This window comes from Diadema setosum, chromosome 18, assembly GCF_964275005.1.
Source record: "Diadema setosum chromosome 18, eeDiaSeto1, whole genome shotgun sequence".
Lineage (NCBI taxonomy): Eukaryota > Metazoa > Echinodermata > Echinoidea > Diadematoida > Diadematidae > Diadema > Diadema setosum.
The window spans coordinates 7,697,464-7,720,701 of record NC_092702.1 but is presented as its reverse complement, the minus strand read 5'-3'; the positions used below and the strand labels follow the sequence as shown (position 1 = coordinate 7,720,701).

Sequence of the window (23,238 nt, the reverse complement as noted above, 5' to 3'; positions counted from 1 at the left end):
AGCAATTACACTACTGTATGTCCAACAACACAACTTAGACCCATTTGAAAACCCTTTTCAGATTGAAATCTAGACTAAGCTAAAATTACAAATCAAAAACATGCTTCAATCCTAACTTTAAGTCACTTTCAAACCTGTAAAGGTCTTGTATCTGCTGAGACTAAAATTATCTGGCAACAGACATGACAACCTTGAGTTGACCATGCACACCATGTCCATTTCAAAAATTATAAGCACACACACACACACACACACACACACACAAAGCACAACCAAATGAGACATGACTCCCTCATCAACACACAGTGGAAGAAGTAGAATGTCAATGGCAAATTGGAGAAGCGGGAGAAAACATTTGTTCTAGCTATGCCTGTCTCAAGTCCTTATGTGACTATTTCATTTGAACATCCCTAATTCATTGTGTGTCAAAATAGGATGGTTCACAAAATTTTGTGAATGTTGCATTACAGTGCCAATGTCCGTCTTTAACCATGATGCAGAAGCAATCCCTCCAGCAGCTAAAACTGTCAAGTCGCATTGTATCTAGCACTCGTAATTGTTCGCGCAGCAGGACTTCCCGACAATTTCACAGGTGGTTACTGTAGATCTGTGATCGATGGAGTAGGCCTACAGTTGTACGGATAAATGTACAATGTATGCCTGCGCGTCCAGGGAATAATTTTACTTATCAAATTTGATTTAGCAGTTTTTATCAATGGGAAAGTATGTCAAACAAATTTCCGTACAGTCCTAGATGTAAAAACCTGCTACACACAAGAAATTTTGTATGGCAGTCATATAAAAAATGCATAGCAAATTGCGATGCGATACAAGGAAAATTATTCCTTGGCGTCACATTCACGCTGTAAATTAGAGTCAATAATTTTGCATGTTTTTAAATTCGCGAATGGCAACCAACAAGCAAAATTTGCAAAAATAAAAACCTCGTTAAATATATGGCGTATACAGGAGCTGGTAAAATAAGTCAGACCAGCAGGATTGTTGGTGTGCAGGTTTGGCGAGATCATGGCATGGGTCCAGAGTCAGTGAGTGAAACTGTCTCGGTGTCTGTATGTGAGATGTGACTATGGTACTGTGTGTGTGGTATGTGCCCATATGAAGATTTGATATGATATGAAGTCAAAAACAGCAGGCCCATAGATCCTACATCAATGTCCGACATGGCGACATTGAATTCACAGGTGTAATATTAGAAATAGAATTCTAGAAAATTATCTCCAAGATTAGAAAATCATTCATGGGGCGAATAAACCTGCATGTTTCTATATGCTTACTGTGACAATTTTCTTTTCTTTCCAGTGCAAAAGAAACATGGCATGAAACCTGTCATGAGCTTCAACCTCAGAACCAACAGTCAATTTAAAAATAAAAGTAAAAAATGTCAAGTAGGCCAAGTCAACATTCATAACTTCAACTGTAAATGTTGCTACGCAGCACTCATGGATCATGTCAACATGTAGGCCTACCTGGTAGACATACCAGGTACTGAATTGGAGTTCACTGTGGTCTAAACAACGCAATTAAGAAGTCTAAAATATACCGTACATAGTACTGCAACGTTAGAACTCTTAGTCTTACAAAACAGCAGTCACAGCACCTCTATTTATGGGTAAGTTACTACTTACTTAGTAACATTACATCCTTCATTACTAGCCACTTAAACCCCAAACATCATACTAGCCACATACCACTGTTTTTTTCTGCCATTTACTCAACAGCCAACACCAAACTTTAAATTCAAGATACAAAATTTAGACTTCAAATCACTGTCGATATTCCCTCCCCCTACCCCTCGACATCCTTGAAACAGATGAAATCAATATGAAGACATTAGAAAATATTACACAGTAGAGGCACTAGAGCTCTAGTCTAGATCCATGTTCTAGAGCAGTTGCATCTTAATTACACATCTACTTTCCATGATAGCTCACAGTAAATTTGTAACTTGATAACTGTGTTAGGTCTGTTGGACCCCTCCTACACATATCAGTGGAGTCCTAACAAGTGTTACAAATTTTTAGGCCATTTTCTGGTGATTGCTTCGACACTTGTTCTGTTTGAAATTTACCTCAAAATTCATACAACATCACACTAGATATACTCAATAGTGTCTTTTTCCCAGATCTGGTTACAATATCTGCACAGATCTTATAACGTTTGATATATCTAGCTACTAGGATATAAAAGGTCTTGACTAAAATTTCAATCACCGACAGAGCAAGCGCATCAGCACTGTATCCACACCTTTGTTGAAGGTGGAACATTGGTGACTTACCTTACCACCACACCACACAGCACAGCTAGCTCACCCAACAAGCACAGCCAGAGCAGAGAGCAATGAATGTAATTTTAAAATTTTAGACAACACGACACTACATTCATTATTTTACAATATCTGTAAAGAGGAGAAAAGGTAAAAATATCTAGTCTTTCGAAAGCCACTGTAAAAGGAAACGTAAGGCTTAATATTAGCATTTTACTAACCTTTCGTCACTGTAGAAGTCAGTAGCCTTTATGAACGTAAAAGCCACACGTTATACACGCAAACATATAGCCTATCTATAGCACGCTTGCCTGGCGAGCGCTGCTGAACCCCCAAGCCGCGTCAGTCGTGCGCCGTTGTGTACTCACGCATCGCAGGCTACCTGGGTTGAGACGAACTCTTACGATCTGTGGCGGCGCGAAATATTGTCCTTCAGCCATTGGTGGATCATTTCGGAATGTCAGATCCGAATGGTGACGGATTCTCCCGAAGTTCGTTCGGTCATGGACTCGCTGTAGGGTTCCTTTGTCTGTGCAATATATTGGCCATAGTATATTTTTGACTGCTTGTTGTTAATTTTCACCAACCATTAATGGATTTTGATACCATGAATCACTCACTCATTATCAGGTTTATTCATGCCTTCATGAGGTACTCAGAAGCATTTCCTTTACTAGAATTTGTGCAAATTCATATGCTGTGTGGTAAGCAAGATAATCCAAGCGCAAGATCATTTATATAGCTATAGCTGCCCATGATCAGGCAAAATAATATGTAACAAAAATTAATAAGTACAGAAACTCTACCATTTGTTTAAGAATAATATCATGAAAAAGAAAATCAAATGTTATTTCATAAATGTGTTGTCCCTAGCAAGTCTTGTCAGTGTGACTTGTAATGCACATTTTCTTCTGCATTTTTGTTCTACCTATACGTTATTATGCATATAGACCTATACCTTTGCCCTGTAGTGATGTGTTACATATAGCTGTTGCCTTTCCTAGATGTTATCTGCTGAAGTAGGCCAATATGTCTCGTGGTTAAGAAATATTTATAAGAAATACTTATATTCCTTCCTGTAACATTGCAGTGCAACATATTAAGTAACCCATTGGCATGTGCATTAGCAATACAATTTTACATCCATGTCACAACTGAAAACTGAATGCTGTTTGTAATTGTTAAATTGCAAATGTTTTCAATTATAGGGCCTAGTGTAGGAAGACCAAGGGGAATTATCAAGGTATTAACACACAGGGCCTAAGAATACACTTACCTCATATCAAATATCTATTTCAGTCATGAAAAATTGTTACCATTTAAAAATTCCACAGTACAAATGTATGTTTGAAATGCATATTGAATATATACATCTTATGACTGTATGTAGCAAATAGATTGAGGGGTGCATCTTACTATTTTTACGTCACGACAGACCATATTGATACACACTTTGTTGTGGAAGAGCAAGCACCATGCCTCACTGCAGTAAGAATTTGATTGCAACACATGTAAAGAATTACATTTGTAAGTTTAATGGTTAATTTTCTCACATTTGGAATCTTCCTTCCTCGATCTCTATCTGATCTCTGTATATCTCTCTCCTTCTGACCCACAACATAATCCCCCACTGCATGCATCTGACATAAAATCATATATTAAGAATTACCAGTGCATTTGTAAGTTTAAAAGTTAATTTTCTCACATCTGGAATCTGCCTTCCTCGATCTCTATCTGACCTCTGTAAATCTCTCTCCTTCTGACCCACAACATATCCCCCATTACATGCATCTGATGTAAAATTATTATAGATACAATCAATTTACTTACATATGCAGATATGTTATTATTTGCCTTATATTGGCAGTGATTTCACTGATGCAGTTGTTGTGAGTGAGTCTTTGTTTTTCAATTAGGAATAAACAAATTGTGTTTGCATGTGTGTGGGTAAGTGAGTGGGTGTCTAGGCAGTTTATTATAGGGTGTGTACAGTTCTGGTTGAGGTGAGGATTTAACTTTCAACGTTTTGCGAGATATTCAGAAACCACTCTATGAGATGTCAAAGAGAATGCAATTCTAAGGGGTATCAAAAGTTTATTTGATGAAAATCGGTATTAAAATGGCTGAGATATCCTAAAACAAGGTGAAACAAAGAGATCCCAATAAAAGGCGTGGTCTGTCGCCTGTTATTATTATCACTTTTTTGGATATCTCAAGCATTTGAAAACCAATTTTCATCAAATAAACTTTGCATCCTTCTTAAAATTACATGCTCTTTCATATTTCATAAGAAGTTTCTCATTATCTCACTTAGGAATATTCAAAACATGAATCCTCACCTCAACCAGTACTGTACAGTCCCTTTAAGATTGATTGGCTGGGCAAAATTGTTCAATTCTGTGTAGGAGTCAAACTTTTGATATATTTGGTCAGAATATGATCAGTGACAAGAGATACTACTTTGTTATATATCCTGCTATGCACTGATGCAGAATAAAAGGAAGGCAAATAATGATGAAATGTATTAGAATATTTCATGTGTGTCCATAAATACAGACCCTATACTTACTCTCATATTTTGTTTTATGCTGATATGATTCTTTTTTTTTTCTTGTTGAACTAACCAGACTTTATCTGTCAGTGTGAAATCAGTCACTTGTGACAAATTAGGGACAAGGATCATTGAAAGCTAACTTTAAAAAAGTACATTTTGTAAACTATTATAATGAGGTTTTAGTTTCATGAACAAATTTATCAATATCAGTAATGAGGATCAGACAGTATGTCATGGTACGATTATAGACATCAAACACACCATTCATAAGACTAAAATTTCAGTGATTATATGGAAAATATATACTTTGTGTAACATATGATTCAAAGAATGAAAAAAAAAAATGAAGCCTCATGTGTTTTGGATGCACAACCATGGTCAACTACATGATCATTGGGCCAGAAGCATGGACCTTCCCTTTGCAATCTGTTCATAGCATCCTTAAATTACATTCCCGCAATTACAAGTCAAATCTGACTAATCAGAACTATATATGAGCATTATTAACATCATGATAATATAATGGATTCTCTATGACTGACAACTGATTTAAGACCTTTCTGCCATTTAACCATAGCTTTTAACAGCCTATTCTGTCCTGGCAGACTAATCAAATAAGAGTATTTGGAAATTTTCTTCATCAATCATTCAGAAAAAAAGGTAATGACAAAAAGAAACACTAATAACTATAGATTTCATTGGATCTTAGCTAAAGACTGCACTCATGGTTCTTGAACTAATTTAGTGTGCATTCATTTTTAGCATCTGCTATTTTTGATGGAGGCATATTTGCAGTAATGGTAGTTCTGCATATCAAATTTTGTGCAATTGCCGTTGTGGATGAGATGATGGTAACATTAACTGAACTTCATGAAGGCTGTCATCTACTGATCACACATTACTCCTCCCCTTTGAATTGTATCACTATAACATTTATGCATGTTAATGATTTCATGACTTAATGACCATTTTTTTTTGGGGGGGGGGGGTTAGTATCAAAGTACATAATTTAATATTTTACTTTTTGTTTGTTTGTTTTTATCATGTGCTGTAGGACTCTTGCATGATAGCTGTTAATATGATCTCTGATGTTGTTATGTTTAAGGCAGGAAGTATTCACCTGCTTTATTCATAGCACCCCAAAACAAACAAACAAACAAAAAACAAACAATATAATGAAAATGTAAGATCGTTATATTTTTTCTTCACAGCATTGTGAATGATTAGCAAAGAAATGCTCAACATGATTTGCACAGTATAGTGAGTAGACCTGTTTGATGTTACATTATACAAAAACAGGTGAGGTAAAAACACATCAGATTGGAGCGTGAATAGCAAAAAAAAAAAAATCAGTTGAATTATGATTTGGATTAAAATAACAAGAGAGATAAAACAGGAAATGTGTATTGGGCGGTGTTTTTTTTAAACATATTCTCAGATATGTTAGTCTTTTTTGTTTCTCAGTCTATGAGGAGTTACTTTCATAAAGGAAGAGTCATCTTGTGAGTATGAATGGCATGTTGGCAAAAATTGAACAAAGGACAATCAATTGGTCTTGTAAAAAGAACATGGAGAATATCCTTTAGGAAAGTGTTTTCATATAAAACAGACCCATCCTTCATGGTATGCATCATTCTTTATCCTCAGTCTCCTATTTTCATTTGCTATTCTCTTTGCAATGACATTTAGCTGCCCACCTTCTTCTTGTTCTGGTTAAGTCTGCCTCCTTCAATAGGCTGAAGATTCTTGCAGACCTTATAGCTACTGTTGAGTGTGGAGATATATTTTGTTTTTATTTTTGTTTGAAAAAAACCCACATAATTTGGTTTCAAAAAGCAAATCTTGACTCTTTTTTTTTTGAAGATCCCAGAGAGTTCTGTTCAAATATTTCAAGAAGGATGGGGATAAGAGATCAAGAAAGGGTAGAGAGATCATTTTTTCACGGAAATAGATGCATGTCACAAACAATGTCCACGTGGGTGATTACTTACAATATGTATTACACATACTACACTATATAGTATGTGACAGAATTTAATTTAGGACGAAAAGAAATTGCTGAAAACCTCGGATTGGCTCTCTCACTCTGGAATCTGAAAATGCTAGAATAGGAAAGAAAAGAGGCCTTTATATTAGTATATTTCCTGTTTCAAATATGGGAGATGCCAAATGTATAAGCCCTGTATACAATGTTGTTTGGATGTGTATGTGCATGTGTGTGTGCATGTGTGTGTGTGTCTGGGGTGTTTTTTTTTTTTTTTTTTTTTTGGTGTGTGTGTGTGTGTTTTTCAAGGGGATGTTGACAAAACACATCAAAGAAATCACAGATGTAACACAAATATCAATCTCTGATGTTCTCAATTTCATAATTCCGTAGAAGTTGTATAAATTCTCACATACAAACTGAAGATCCATGCTATAGGAAGGTATAATTATTACAAATTGACTAATGGATTCTAAAAGACATTAGTTCCCTGCAGCAGATATGGCATACATTCAATGATATGTATGTAACATTTGCCTGATAAATCAAACCATTTTTTTTTTCTTTTCCGAAGGTAACTGGCATAAAAAAGAGGACATTTTATGGATACCTAATTTAACATCACTCACTGTAAATGCACACAAACATGTATAGGCCCTATGATAAATGTTTCACATATAAGATTCACTTTAAAAAAAATGTATAGGCCTACGGAGGGTAGCTAGCCCATCACACCAACTTTACCACCACTCACAGCACATATGCAAAGGAAAGTTTATCTGAGATTGATAAAATTTGACCTCTTCATATACTATGAAGTCATCTTCAGAGAAAATCTGTTAATCTGGATAAAGCTAAAGGACTTGTATATGAGGGTCCTATGTATGAAAAAAAAAACAACAACACACAAATTGATCCACCATTAAAAAGTGGGTCAAATGTTTGTTATTCTGAATGCTTGTTAATCCAAAAATGAAATAAGATTCCTCAACATTCTGAAGATTTGTTAATCTGAAAATGGCATAAGGTATATCATTCCAAAAAAAAAAAAAAAAGAAGAAGAAGAAGAAATGAGGTTTGTAAATACCAAAATGAAAAGAAGATGCATACTAATGAACGTTTGGAATAAAAAAAATAATAATAATAATTTTGTCTTCATATCAAAAAAACCTTTGGAGTAATAAAATACTTAAAAAGTGCCTTTGGTTTCCAGTGTAGAATGAAAACAACAACAATAATAATTGAGTAAAATATGACTGAAATAGGTCACATTATGAAATATGACTGAAATAGGTCATAGGAATATTGAAATGAGTGTGACTATATCTAGGTACTCAACATTGCAGTGTCTTGTAAAAATAGTTGTTATGTATATAAATGCTACTTGCAGTACTCCACCTTTTGCTTCCTTTTGAGGAAAAAAAAAGTTTGATCGATGCATATATTTTGCTGACCTTTCCCCATATTTTCATTTCTGATGTGTGCATTTTCCTTTTTTTTTTTGCAACTACCATTTATAGCTATGTCTTCTTCTTCAAAAGGCTACGCAGCTTTCACGAAAATCTGGCGTAAATATTCCTCGAGGAATGATAAACGCCAAATAAATTCAAATAACAACAACAACAACAAATATGAACTCGACCTACGTGCTTGTTTTGAGGAGAAACGTCTAGAAAGATATTATGTCAGATAAATGAAAAGGCAAGGTGAAAGAATGGAAAGAAATGGAAGAAAACTCGATAAAGACTCAACAGCTTGGAACGCACAGGGAAACAGAGAGAGAGGGAGAGAGAAAAAAATCGAGACTTATTTGTTGTTTACCATATGAAAGACACCATAGCAGTGTCGTTCAGCTGGGTACTCCGACCGGCTTCAGTCAACGGACAACACACAGACGGTGTGTACACACGGGTACGATGGTACGGGTGCGAACATCACTAGTATCATTACAATCATGTACTGTACGGTAGTTGTCGAAGGGAAGGCCAGCTGCGTCTTACAGAATTGTATACGTGTGAGTGTAAACAATGTTCTCATTGACTGTTGCATAGATCGCAGCAAGAACTTTTGATAAACCCAACATGGAGAAGAAGTCTTCGAGTTACCTGCCCGATTGCTGGGATGATGATGAGCGTATGGGCTACCTGTTTTCTGGCTTTCGAGCAAATCGCCAGGTGAATCCCCGTGACTGGGACAACAAGCTGAAATTCTGGACAGAACTGGTAGTGAAGGTGGGACGGACAGAACACCAATTCATCTTCAGTGTGGATAGTCTGCTGACAAAGTTTGAGAGGAAAGGAGTTCTTCCACAGTGTATTGACGGAGTTGTCAAAGAAATGCATAGGTACTATGGTACTGGTGTAGCTGTAGTTTAACTAAGAGATCAAAATCATTTTTTAAAAATCATTTTGTAGGAGGGCCGGATCGGAGAACCAAGCGCTATAAACAATAACCATGATAACAACATGCTAGACCGCAAAATCCTCATTAGTAACACGTAATTATTGTTAACACATATTTGCCCATTCACTGGATTAACTTGCTTTTCAGTGGGAAAACAGGTGGTCGGTTTAAAAAATGAGCTACCACGGGTGCACCAAAAAAACCTGTGTGTTTATCGCCGAGATTTACGTGCGTAGGATACGGAGTTGGAGCGACAATCTGAGCATGGGGTAAGGATCTGCGGTATTTTCTCCCAAAGTGAGACGAAATTGAGGTAGATCGATCTAAATCTGTTGAATATTTTTGGTGAAATAGTGGTTACAAATAAAGGCGGTCGATGAGTAGTACGTCCAACAATACTCACAATACACATTCTGTTTCAACTTCTGTACAACTACGATGTCATCAAGGTGCAAATAACTGGCCATGAATAATTAAATTATTGCAATAAACATTGCCGAGTGCATGCAGAAATATGTGAATGCCAATTTGAGATTCACTGGCCACTCATTTTATGGGTACACGTGTATGCCAGAGGTACACATTCTGCTGAAATTAGCCAGCAATGCGTATGTTTACAGCAGAAGCGCCCATTCTGCTGAAGTTAGCAAGCGAATGTGAATTGTTGGGTATGCTGACTTCTGCTTTTTTAATGGTAAAAAAAGTGCTTCATTATGGGCCCTATTTGATACTAGAAACTTGCCTTGCGATTTGAAGTTTTTACACTCCAGATGTGTTATGTGTCTCCCGCATAGAAAAAATTTAGCTTTCTTCCACCAACTTCAGTTTTGTGATACTGGTTAGGTATATATTTTTAACAAATATTAGGCTTAAGATAGCACCAGAGATCAGAGTATAACCCTACTGACAGTGCAAGCCCTGGACTGGATCCCAGCACTGTGCAAACATAGACTGTATAAATCATATTCATAATTAAGTTGTTTACTTATAGGTGGTGTGCATCAAATGAAAAGATGTTGTTTCTGGTTGTGTTCCTTGAGCATTGTATTTGTAAGCATTAATTATGTGAATGGAAAATTGATTTCCATTTAATTTGCATGTCTGTGTAGATCCAGCAGAAGGTCCATGTCTTTGAATTACACAATACAGATGAGGTATATGAATTGAAAGCAGAGGAATGAAGGGATTTTCTTCCAGTGAAAAGTTGTCAGTGTAATTTAACACAGGACATTCTACAGATTTGTACACTTGTACCTTAACTTAACAAAATCTGTACTCATTGGGTGGTGTGGTTTTTTTTTGTGTGTGTATTCTGATAAATTACAGAAATGGTCAACTCATAAGAGTTGATGATCTGAAAGCAGATTCTGCCTGGCTGTCGTGGGGTGTCAATACATTCATCAGAAGACCACTAAGATGGACGATGACCTCCGTGTTTCCTCGAGGAGATGCATCCTCCCAGGTTGAATATGTGTCGGCTGAACTGTTGAAGGTGAGAATGACCCTACCCTTAGTAGTTTGAGTTGTTCCATTTCATTTACTCACTGTACATCCATAGTAAAATGATATCAAGCTATCAGTATAAAGGGCCCCTGCTTTGATTTACAGTGCATATTATTAATGATTACAGCTTTGATTCAGTTTTCCAATAAGATACCAGTAGCCAGTTCTTGATTCAATGGAAAAAGAAGTGCGAGATTTGATGAAAATTTAAGTAATAATCAATTTTTGTTCGAAAAAAAATCTGGACCGGATATAATTCTTAAAAGCTATTATTTTTGTGAAATCAAGAGATATTCTTATCTTGATATCAGTTGAAATCAAGACTCAAATTGACAACTAGCACATGGAAAAACTGCTAAAACATAATACCAAGTTAGATGTATAGCATAATATTTTGGTAAATGGTATCTCTTCCCGTCATATTCTGTGTAGGAATGTTCAGCAGCGTTTCTAGAGAGACATCACCAAAGTGTGCAGTGTGCCAGCACAGATCACGTGGTGGACTATGCCACTTTCCGTGAGGCGTGCGCAGACCTGTGCAGGGACCAGTCTTCCTTTGATTTGGTCCTCCTCCATCTGCAGAGGAAGAAGGACATCCTTGTCACCACCAATGAAGGCACAAAGGTAAGTCATGGTACGAGAACAGCAGAATCATCTGACACCTTTTGACAGTTCTAAGATCACATGTGTTCCAATAGTGCCTGGGGCAAATATCCTGCCATGCAAGATCATTTTACCCATGGTACATTTTGACACAAGTTTATAAATTGGTATCTGGCAATGCTTGGATAATGATAGTGGCAGAGTTTTGTGTGAAAACTGTGTCTAAACAGATGCTTCCCTGTGTAAATGGATGCAGAATAGTTAGGATGATAAATTGTAATGATTTAATGATGATAATTAGGAAAGCACCACTATTTTTTCTACTACTGGTTGTTGTAATGAATTGGAATGATTGGATTCTGATATTGTAGTAGAGTAACTGCGTCACTATGCGGCCGTGCAGCCGTTCGCGGCAGGTACAACATACACGGTAATATACAGCTAAACACAGCATTGCACTGTTACATGCACACTACACATATACTAACACACTAGCAACCAACAAAAACCAACCGCTAAAATGGGCACGATCTCTGACAAAAGTGAAATTTTCTCACCTAAATGACAACATATCGCATCCAAAATGAAATTTTCGGTACTTCTTAACATAACAGTTAAGAAACAATGGTCCAAGAAACTGGATTTTTTGTCGTTTTCTCGATGTTCATGGATTTTGAAAACATATCCTCACTTAAAATAGAATTTTCGCGAGCCGATGTGGGCTGCCATTTTTTTCGGAAAGTGGAGTTACCATCGAAAAAAAAAAGAGAAAAACACGAGAAAGACATCAACAACACCGCCAGAATTGCGATCTTGTTTGCGGCCAATGCATGTGCGCACGCTATTTTCACGTGCTTTCGCAATGGGAATTGGCGCTTACGCAATGTTCGCGAGACATGTGAAGGCGTTCAGCTAAGATCGCGGAGCACGCGCGTATTGCATAGGGATTGTACATCGTGCCGCAAGCAGAAATACTACGTCGCAAATCGCCCATATCGGCAAAAATTGTGCCGGGTTTTGCCCTGGTAAATCATGAAAACTGCGTTGGTCAATGGTAAATTTCTTTCATGAAAACAATTGCGTTAATGAATAATCTTGTCTATGATATATGAAATGGTTGAAAATAATTTGCCTGATTTGTTTACAAGTTGGAAAAACCCTTAACAACCCTTAAACTGCCGCAAACGGGATATTTTACTCTATAGAGAAAGTCTTTGTTTATTCTCTGTACATTTGATGTCATGAATATATTTATCATCAAGACCAACACAAAAGAATGAGTTAGAAGAACTGAGATGAGGTCTGTATACCACACACACACACACACACACACACATACATGTCTGTGGTAGAAATCGAGAACATGCTTTACCCACAAGAATTTTACCACATAACCGAGGACCTGTGTGTCAGTAGGAATCTGGTCAACAGAGGACTCATTTGTATATTACCATACAACCGAGGACTTATTACAGTAATGTTAATCGAGGACCTACAAACATATACCCCTAAATGCAAAAGCAGCTCGTCTGGAATGGTCTGCAAACCGAGGACATCCGTGGTTCGCTGGATGTCCTCGGTTTAAATATAAAGTTTGTGTGTACATGTATGTCCACGTTTTCCACCATGGGCAAGTGCAAACACACACACACACACACACACACACAGGCACACACACACAATAAACACAAAGGAAAACTCTACTGCCTGTGATGCAAATACTGTGTTGAGATTTGGGGAATTAGGTGGTAAATTCAGCAAGTGTAATATTTCTCTCACAAGATCAGTTGAATTATTTCATGAGTTATTATGGGTGGTCAGATCAATGATTCTCACAAAGTGACTGTTTTCCAGCTTCTGTTTTGTCTGAGAAAAGTGTTCATGAGACCCACTTAGAGAGCTTGGAGTTAACATCAGGGCAGAATCTCCATTGTGCTCCTGGCAGAAATGACCATTTGATGGTCACTTGTGATCCTCAGAATTAAATTTATACTCCCTCTTTTTCTGTTTCTTGCAGATGGACTATTTTCATGACAATAATCCAGATTTGATTGATAGAGATAAGAATTGTAAGAGATGCATTTTCTGTTGTGTTCTGCAGGATGAAATTTTGTATTTGCTCATCTCAAATTATCACTTTGTTATGATGTTTTAATTTCTGCAGATCATCAAATTTGCCTCAAAAGGGGAGAAAGCTGTCACACCAGTCACAGCAGCGGAACTAGGCACACTTGCGTAAGAACAATCTCTTTTGTTAAAAGTAAAATTGGTCGAATCTGATTATCTATATGCTTTTGCTAAATACATATTTTAAGTGTTTCTGTTTTTTTTTTATATTTCAAATCTATTGTCTTTTATCATTCACTTGAGTGTTCATCATTGCAGTGACATTTGTTATATTGAAAGCCTTCTGAAAAGTGTCCTGTGTTAACACATTGACAGAATGTGGTTAGCGCTTTCTGTGCTAGGGACTTTGGACAGTGTGTACATTGCTACGGGGTAAACTTAAAAGGTAATTGGCTGAAAGATACTAATAGTGATAAAAAAACTCTTTGGTTTGTAGGGTGATGTGTCATAGTCTTTAATAATATATTCATGTTGATAGAAAGGGGAACAAAATGGTGTGTAGCACAAGGAAAATACTCTCTTTGAAGTTATAATAGTAAGCTTTTTTTGATGTTACCCACTACTATTTCAAAACTATATTTGGAAGTGTATTAACTATTATATTAATTTACTGCGAGCAGTTTTTGAGATTTATGCATATCACTTTCCTGACTGTATTTTCTACTTACTCCAGACAATTGTACAGTACATATCTAGTGGTAAGCAGACCTTCATGTCCTATGATGAAATTCCTTCCATGTTTTCTAATGACTAGTTTGAAGAAAACGATCGACACCATGCAGCGAACAATAGAGAGACTCACAGCCAACATACAGCAACAGGACAAGGAGACAAAGCAGTTACTTCACAAAGGAATGAAATCTTCGGTAAGTTTGCCACGCTTTGTATGTACTTGTCCATGGCTGCATTTAAAAGACTGTGCATACGGAGAAGCACACTTTTGAGACATGCTTTTGAAACACTGTTTTAAAACGTGGTTGACAGAGGAGTGTTGAGATTTTCTCCTGAGCACGTTTCTGACTTACTTGTACTGTGCCACTGTGCACCCTACTATGAGCAGCTTGTCCCTTGGCAGGTAGGTTAAACAGGGATTGCATATTTTGATCTAGAGCAACTGTTGAGCTGAGCTGCATATTTTTTTTTTTGCAAGGCAACTGTGATGTCAATTGAACCATATTTGATATTGTGGTTGCGTTCATAAGATTTTTAAAACCTTGTTCCGAGTGAAGCATGGTTTTTAATCGCACAGTGTGTTTTAAAACCATCTTTCAAAACATTCATGTAATCATGACTGTAGTTCATAGGGAACTTAAAACCACAAAACACAGCTTCAAAATCATGTTTCTATCCAGAAAAGTTTGCCATAAATGCTCCCCATGTTGCACATATGTCTCAGAGACAGACACACTGTTTTGATTAGTAGTAAGCATGACTTAAAGTGCAAGAAGCAACACTGTATATTAAAACCCATGAAGCATTTGATAGCAAAATTTTTTTTCGAGAGGTCATAAAATGTTTCTCCTTTGTTTTATTCATCTGTTATACTTTAACAACACTTTGCTGAAAACCACAAGCTGCCATGTTGATACATTTCACCGGTAAGCTTCATGTGTTGCAACAAATTGTTCATAATGAAAGTATTTCATTAACGAGCAAACAAAGGCAACTGTACAGACATGGTATGCAAAGTAGTGACTTGTTTTTTAATGTACCGGGTAGTGGCACTGCGCCCAAGTTAGCCTGTAATCTAGGCAGAGGATGCAGCTGTGGTCTTTACTGTCACACTTAATATCTGATGTGGCGAGACTACGAACAGTGGGTGCATGTGAAGCATCCACCGCCGATATCCACTCGTCTTGCTTTAGTTTTTGTTTTCTGTATCAGGGCAATTACCCCCTGAGGGCAATTACCTCCCGGCTAAATACTGATTGGTGATAAGGTTAGAGTAAAGATTAGGGTTAGGGTTAGGTTTTAGGGTTAGAGTTTGGGTTAGGGTTAGGATTAGTTTCAGGATTAGGATTAGGGTTAGGGTCAGGGGAAGAGTTTGGAGCAAGTGCCTAGGGGGTAATTGCCCTAGACCCATTGTTTTCTTATTGACTATAGGATATGGACTGGTGGCAGTTTTTCATACAAAAAACTGCCACCGATTTAGTTGATTTAGTTGATAATAAGAAAACAATGACTAAAGCAAGATGAGTGGACATACAGAAGGCAGTTGATGCTGCCACTGTTCGTAGTCAAGTTGTATAAGATGTATCGCTTAGCAAAGGCAATAGTCTCGCCGCATCAGACGTTTAGTGTAACAGCAAAGACAATATCTGCATCCTCCCCCTAGATTATAGGCTACGTCTAAGTATACAGCATAGATTACAGCAAATTTTGTAGTTGAAAGTAGAGATTGAAGATGATTCAGTCAAGAAATTTGTGTTCACAGGGGTACAGATAGTTAGTCCCAGAAAAAATTGTAATACATTTTATACGTCTGTCTCTGTTTTGCCTGATTTTGTGAGAGTATAGTACATCACTTGTCTCTTGGTATTTTTACCATGCCAGGCAAAGACTGCCCTGAGGAGAAAGAAACTATGTCAGAAGCGGCTGGAGAACACAGAAACTACTCTAGACACATTACAACAACTCCAAGACAGGCTACAGTCTTCTGAATCAGAGAAAATGGTAAATGTTCTTTCCTGGAATTGCAAGTCTTGCTTTCCTCCTAGTGTACTGTGAAACCAAACATGTTTTTTTTTTTCCTTTTTTTTTGTGTGTGCATGAATAAGCTGATTTTGCAAGAAACAACGATTTGTAAAAGTAAAAGTGCACAAGAAAGGGATTGTCTACACAATGCATTGAATGCCAGTGGTAATTGGTGATTGCTTCATGCTGTGAAAAGGCAGTCAGCTCCAATTTGCAAAAGTCTCATGATGTGAATATTTCTGGTTTTACTGCAATTCTGGTGAAAATCAGAATAAGGTATCCAGCTGCTCCTGGAGTTGAACCCCCCCCCCCCCAAAAAAAAAAAAACAAACAAACAAACAAAAACAACAACAACAACAACAAAAAACAACAACAAACAAACAAAACAGCAGAAATTGGCAACCACTGATATTTACATGTGATCAGCCATAGCAATCCAAGCAAGCTATCAGTAGATATTAATCTAATTTTGCCAATCTTGGGCACCCATACCTAATAAGAAGGCAATTACTTCATGACCATGTACACAATCATTTGTCTCCAATATTCTATCATCATTGTTATCATTGCAATCATCATCATCATCATCATCATCATCATCTTCATCATTGCCATCATTATCAGCAGCAGCAGCAAGCAGCATCACCATCAACAGTTTGTTAGCTGTATGACAGAAAGTGTCTACCATTGTAAATATGGCTGATAAAACTTGAAATATCATAATGAAAATGCAGATGGGTGAGGGGAAAGTGCCGTCATAACAGAAGAAGAACACTTTATTTGACAAAGTTGAACCAAGTACCCAAACTTTTTGCCCCTCTCTCCCCTCTTGACCCCCCCCCCCCCCCATCCCAAGAGCAGCCAGTCTAACATGGGAGGAAAAAAACAAAACAAAACAAAACAAAGCAAAACAAAACATTGTCTCTTAAAAGTCTGTCATGCAGTAAGATGGGGGAGGGGAGTCATTAGGATTACATTGCAATGTTTTCTCTTTCCTTATAATACACTGTCAATACATTGAATTTGATATTTAGCAGTCACTTGCGATTTCAGGAATTGGTGTATCAAGGCATTATGAACATCTGGCATTCAAACAAAAGCAAGAGTATTGTCTGCAAGTCCATATTTATGTGACCTATGTTAATGAAATATTGTCCATCTATCTGTGGTTATGGAATAATGTGAGTGATGTAAAAAATGTAATAGAAGTCCATTGATCAGATCACTTCACCTTTCTGCTGTATCAGTGCAAGTAAGGCCCATGTTTCAGATGATGAAATAATTTTGTTTTCCTAAGACATCAGTGATAACATGTTTTCAGTTTTTTTGTTGGATATAAAATCACAGTGATGCTAATTTTGGTTCAGGTCATGAAATTACTTCATTTCCTGTTTGTTTCACCAGATTATGGATGCGTTTAAGACGGGTGCGCAAGCTCTGAGAAAGACCCTAGACGACAATGGTTTGACACCAGAAGCCATGGATGAAACAATATCAGATGTGCAAGAGGTAAATTATGTGATGAGAAGTGATTCTGAGGTGAAATATGCATTTTGCTGCTCAGTAGACATCAATGATGCGTTGAAAGGAAACACTGGATCGTCATAGTCTATTTTCCTTTCGTGTCTCATTGATGGCAAGTTTGTATCGGCATGCAGATCTCTGCAGCTCTCTGCCTGTAAACAGCATACATTTGGACTAATTCTCAGTTCTTTGGCTGTGTTTTCAGTTGACTTTTCCATTAAGTTTTGATGCTGTTGACATATCAAAGGTGCTTTTAACATATCGGAGGTTGGAGCTGATGGTCATGGGGAAGCATATAACAGAACTTATGTAGCTGGGAGGATTGGACGTTAATACAGAACAATTTTGACAAGCCATAAGGAGTCAGTAGAAATGGAGAGGAGTGATGTCTACTGATATCTTCTCTTTTACCCGTCAATTTGGTTACAGGATACTAAACATGTGACATCATTACACGTCATGAAGTGAGCATGATGCAAAGCTGAAAATAACGTAATACGTTTGTTGCTTTCATTGGTACCACTAATTATGAATTTACATCTCTTGGTTACATGTTGTTATGAATGCTTCATGGCAAAGACAAAATATGATTGGTGTGCTTTTCTCAGGTCATGGAAATGTGCAATGAACTGGACGATACGTTAGCTCAGGGTAACAAGGCCATTGATGAAACGGTCAACTTTGGGGCTAACGTGGATGTCGACGACCTTGACTCTGAGCTAGAGGCCCTCCTACGTGGCGATGGCGAACTCTCAACGACGTTACAAGGTCCAACTGAAGGAGACGCCCACACCAGTGGTAAGACATGGAATTGCGATACAGCTCATGTTACCCGGGTCTCTCTGACAACTAGAGCAGAGGTCATGCATGCAGATCTTCTTGATTATTACTCTTTTTTTTTCCATTATAATATATAACCATTATGGTCAAAATATGGATAAACACAAGGTAGAAAAAAATGCATGGTTTATGTACAATGCAAGAGCACATACAGATGATATTTTGCTCTGTAAAATGTGGAAACCCACTCAAACTATGATTTATCTGTTCAAATTGATGATTCTTGCATCGAGTTGTTTTATTGCAAGTGATTGACAAATTGCCTTTCATCGACGTAAATGAATGATTTGTCAGTGTTCAGAGTAATAGCTATGATAAAAATGATAGGCATTCATACCACCCGAGTATGTATGCCCATGATAACTACCATGGCTATTACTCTAAACACTTTCTTTTTTTCTTTATATGTTACTCTAAACACTTAATGATCAGTATTCATTTATGTCGACGAAGAACAGTTTGTCAGTCAGTAACAATATGCATTTTGTGTGCATTATATTTTCTAATACATGGACCTACAAATAGTATATTGTGATCAGTTACCGTTCTCTTTGACAGAGTACTGTATATGCCATATATTTCGCGAGTCTATAATTTTTGCGAATCAGGAATTCCCAACCATTTCACAAGTGGTAAAATTCGCGATCGAGGTGTCCTGTACCAAACAGAGAAATGCACATGCGTACGTCACATCAATATGGGGATCAGAGTCAAAATTTTCGCGTGTTTTTAATGTTGTGAATAGCATGCACCTGACTCACAAAGTTTGCGAAAGTAAAAACCTTGCGAAACATTTGGCGTATACAGTAGATTTTGGCCTTACAATGTTCATTTGTGCATATAAAGTTTGTGCATAGTTAAGAGTTTGACAGTCAGATCATTGAAACATATTTATTTGGAAATGTTTTGCTTCAAATTTTCCATCAAACTTACCCGTGCTTGATATCTGTCTCATATTTTTGTGTTGATCAGCTGCTTACAGGGAGATCACGAAGATAAGCTTTTGTATTCAAACCATCGTTTCCCTATTGTGTTTGCTGGTAACATTGAATACAGAATTCTTGCATCCATTAGAGCACACAGTCAGAGATTTAAGAGTATACAGCGAGTCGCTGGTTTGCTAGAGTCTCTTTGCGCCCATTTTGTCTCCACCAACACAGGTGAGAGGGATATTCTCTCGGAGTTGCCAAAGGTACCGACTCATAAGCCCGCCTCTCCCCAGACATCGGAACAGGATGCCAGTATACGACGGGTCCAGCTGGCATTGTGAAGCTAGCTTGTCATCTGAACAGACTTTAAGAGAGGGAATGGAAATATCTCACAAATCTGTGCATCATGAAAGAAAATAGAATAGTCAGCCAAGGACCAAATATTTAGCAGATGGCATACAGAGTGATGTTCACACTAAATAGCTTGAATGATCTGTTTATTTATTAATTTATTTTCTCTCTTTGGGGACAGGCTTTCTTGAGATGAGAGATCAAAATTAGGGACTTCTTTATTTTTAGCAACCACCTTTTCGATGGCTGTGGTGACTGTCTCATGCAAGCACTACTGCGCATGCGTCAAGCAGTGATAATCAGATTTTTTCAAACATGCTTGCCCTACTTTTTGCCGGTGACCCCAGTTCTGCTTACCGCCTCTCACTGCCCTACATTGATTAGCTCATGGCCCTATCTTGCCGTGGCAATTGCCAAGACACTGCTAGCTGGAGTTACTACAGTATGAGCTTTTCGTGTACAATGTATGTGCAGATGGATGATATGGGTATACATAAAAACCAGTATCGTGATAGTGTACTGATTACGTTGTGCGATAGATGTGCACAACAGGTAAAAATTTGTATATTCTTTTCATGGATATACCTATGAAGGAAATGGTATATTTTCTGTACAGAAAGTATTATTCATTGTCCTCTTAATGTCCTTATTTTTTAAATCTGTGAAATGGCTTCATAATCCATCTACGAAGCATTAACAGTCAATAACTATTGCTGTCTATCTACTGTGTCCATAGCAATTCATAGCTGCACATGTGAGCGGTGACTATAGTTGAGGGTATGAAAGCATTGTGCCAAATCAGAAAGTTTTCCAACTCAATCAACGGCACATGTTTACTTTATGTTAACACCTCTCTCACCTGATGCATTGAATGCTTTCAACGACGCAATCAAGAAGTCCCTAGTGATCTCATTATACTGTAGCTCCACGATCGGTTTGCCAGAACAGTCTGCTTCATATCAATGTGCGATGACATTCATTGGATTTCCATTTATATTAACCCCTTGAAGATGGACTGATTTTGCTGCAACATGCATTTCCCAAAGAGACCCGCCCAAGTATACTCGGGACTAGTCTTCAACGGGTTAAGTTCTCATTTTATAATTTGGGTCTCCCTATTGTCAAGGATTGTCAAGGATTTTGGAATGTTGACTCCCCACATGAGATCCAAAGTTAGCCTAAGGATGTAGGATAATAGTTGTAGAAAGGGGATGAATGTATTGTTTGGGACTACACTCCTTTCTGTGGCATTAATGATATATACCTGCATGGTCTAATCACATGAAGAGACCATGCCTTGCTATGGTACAGAGATTAACATTATTTAACACAATGTATTTGACAAAATGAAGTTTCAGGCATGATACAAACTTCCTGATTTGTAATAGAAATTGTAGTTGGATTACAAGTTTATGATAAAGTAAGGATTTATCTATAGTATATTGTGAAGAGTTCCTTTCCAAAAAGTGCTAAATCCATTTTTCATCAAATTTGACATTTTTACAGATATGTATTCCTTTTTAGTAGTCTCAAACAGTAAACTCTTCAAAGTATTTATTTTCTTGTGAGAAAATCGAAAAATCAGGCATTAAAATGTAAAATTTGTTCTAAAATGTACTCAATCAATTTCTGTTTTGGTCAACAACAACAACAACAAAAAAAAGGTATTGAATCCAGCTGGGTCCAATCGGAAATCTGTGTGCATGCTTGACTGCACTTTGATCCCAGAGTACGGCCAAGCTGGCTAGTTTTCCCAGCTGTGTAGTGGGCAGTTCCAAATGTTGCTAAAAAATCAGTGTAGACACGTAGATTTTTCTGAGGCATACATGTAGTTTCTTCATCCCTTTATTGTTATTCCTATGGAACAAAAAGTAATTGCGTGATAACACTTAAAAGCTTGTGAAATAAAAATCTATTTTTTTCTTCTTCTATTACAAGTGGATTTAGCACTTTTTGGAAAGGAACTCTTCAAATATTCTGTGTCAAAGACCATTTGTGGTTCTGATTTGCTGACAATGATAGCAAAATATTCCATTTACTCCTGCTATGATATACATAGTCCTCAGAACCAGCAGTTTTCTTGTGTTATATCAAAATTTCCTTGTGACGGAGGGAATTTTGCACCATAGACTTTAATGATTATAATTTTAAGACCTGAATTTTTACTTTGTTGTATTGAAATTTCACCACAACTGTGTTTGTTGTATAAGGAGTGCCCTGTACCATCTCCGGAGTTTAAATACCAAAGTATGTTACAAACATTTCTTTGCTGCTATGTTGGCAGTGTTGAGTTGTGCCATCTCTTACGCAAATGAGGAACAGAAATGAAGGCATGCTTAAAGTTTTGCAGACATGAGTGATTCAAATCTAGGCGTAGGCGGTCTAGGTAGCAAGTTGACATTTACCTTGGCAGAATATGTGTGCTGTTGCTATGAAAAGATACGAAAATTCTAGCGTAGCTATATCAGTGACTTCGATTTAAAGGCCGGCATTATTATAAAATGCCGTGATAGATAGTTGATACGGCGCGATGTGTCATGTAGGATTTGGATCATGCAACTGCCTGATTTGCAGAGCTTAAATACTTGCAGAAATTCTGGAAAGCAAGAAATCTAGAATCAAAATCCATTAAGAAGAGTGAAAGGCTGTGTCTCGTATATGCATAGCTGGCATAGCTGGTATATGGGCATGTAATTCTGTACTCTCATATTAAGTTTGTTACGCCCATATATTTAGGGTTTTAAAATCATGCAATGTTGTCCAGAATTGAAATGTAAACTTCCTCCTTGTTAATGTGCCTTACAAAATAAATCTGAACTCATATTCTGTGAAATTTAGATGAAATAAAGCAAAGACAAGCCTCTGCGTAAAGTTTGCTGCCCCACGTTCAGAGCTATTTATGTCGTGTCTTTCTTCATATTGTGCAGATGGTGTTCAAAAGGAGTTTTGTTGCCTGCTCATGCACAGCCAAGCAGACAGCCAAATATACCGTATGCTATTCGTATTACAGGAGATCAGAGTGCCCATGTGCATTTTTATACTTGCCCTGCAGTGACCTTGCAGTGACATATTGAAATGTTCAAAATAATGACAAAGGAGCAAGAGTAGGGGGAAAGAGTGAAATCGTATTTTTAAAAAATGTCAGAAAAAAAGGGGTGTCATAAATGTGGGAGAGATAGGGAGAGGGAGAAAGAGAGAGAGAGAGAGAGCAACAGACAGACAAACAGACACACACACACACACACACACACAAATAAAGCCTGGCATGTACAAGAGAGAGAGAGAGAGAGAGAGAGAGAGAGACAGAAAAAGAAATATATGTCCAGTATGGTATGTATGTGTACATGTACTAGTTATAGATAGATGGGGGGGGGGGGGGGTGGAGAGGGAGGGAGATATGAATAGGTAGATACGTTACAGATATAAGGAAAGAGATGAATTG

The 23,238-nt window shown here is 37.3% G+C and overlaps 2 protein-coding genes across 2 annotated transcripts in view; one reads left to right on the top strand and one right to left on the bottom strand.

Annotated features, from left to right (window-relative positions):
- The window catches only part of LOC140242088 (histone-lysine N-methyltransferase NSD2-like), a 36,921-nt gene extending 34,316 nt beyond the window's left edge, over positions 1–2,605 (bottom strand). Inside the window, exon 1 of the mRNA XM_072321849.1 lies at positions 2,506–2,605. The gene's annotated coding sequence lies outside the window, so the exon portion shown is untranslated. The remainder of the gene's footprint in view (positions 1–2,505) is intronic.
- Positions 2,606–8,883: 6,278 nt separating this feature from the next.
- LOC140241500 (charged multivesicular body protein 7-like) lies at positions 8,884–22,667 on the top strand. Its single transcript, XM_072321229.1, has 9 exons — positions 8,884–9,166; positions 10,552–10,717; positions 11,161–11,352; positions 13,496–13,566; positions 14,213–14,324; positions 16,012–16,131; positions 17,557–17,661; positions 18,285–18,474; positions 19,677–22,667. Exons 1-9 carry the CDS (start codon positions 8,904–8,906, stop codon positions 19,784–19,786), a joined length of 1,329 nt encoding a protein of 442 aa, XP_072177330.1. The 5' UTR covers positions 8,884–8,903; the 3' UTR covers positions 19,787–22,667.
- The last annotated feature ends 571 nt before the right edge of the window (positions 22,668–23,238 follow it).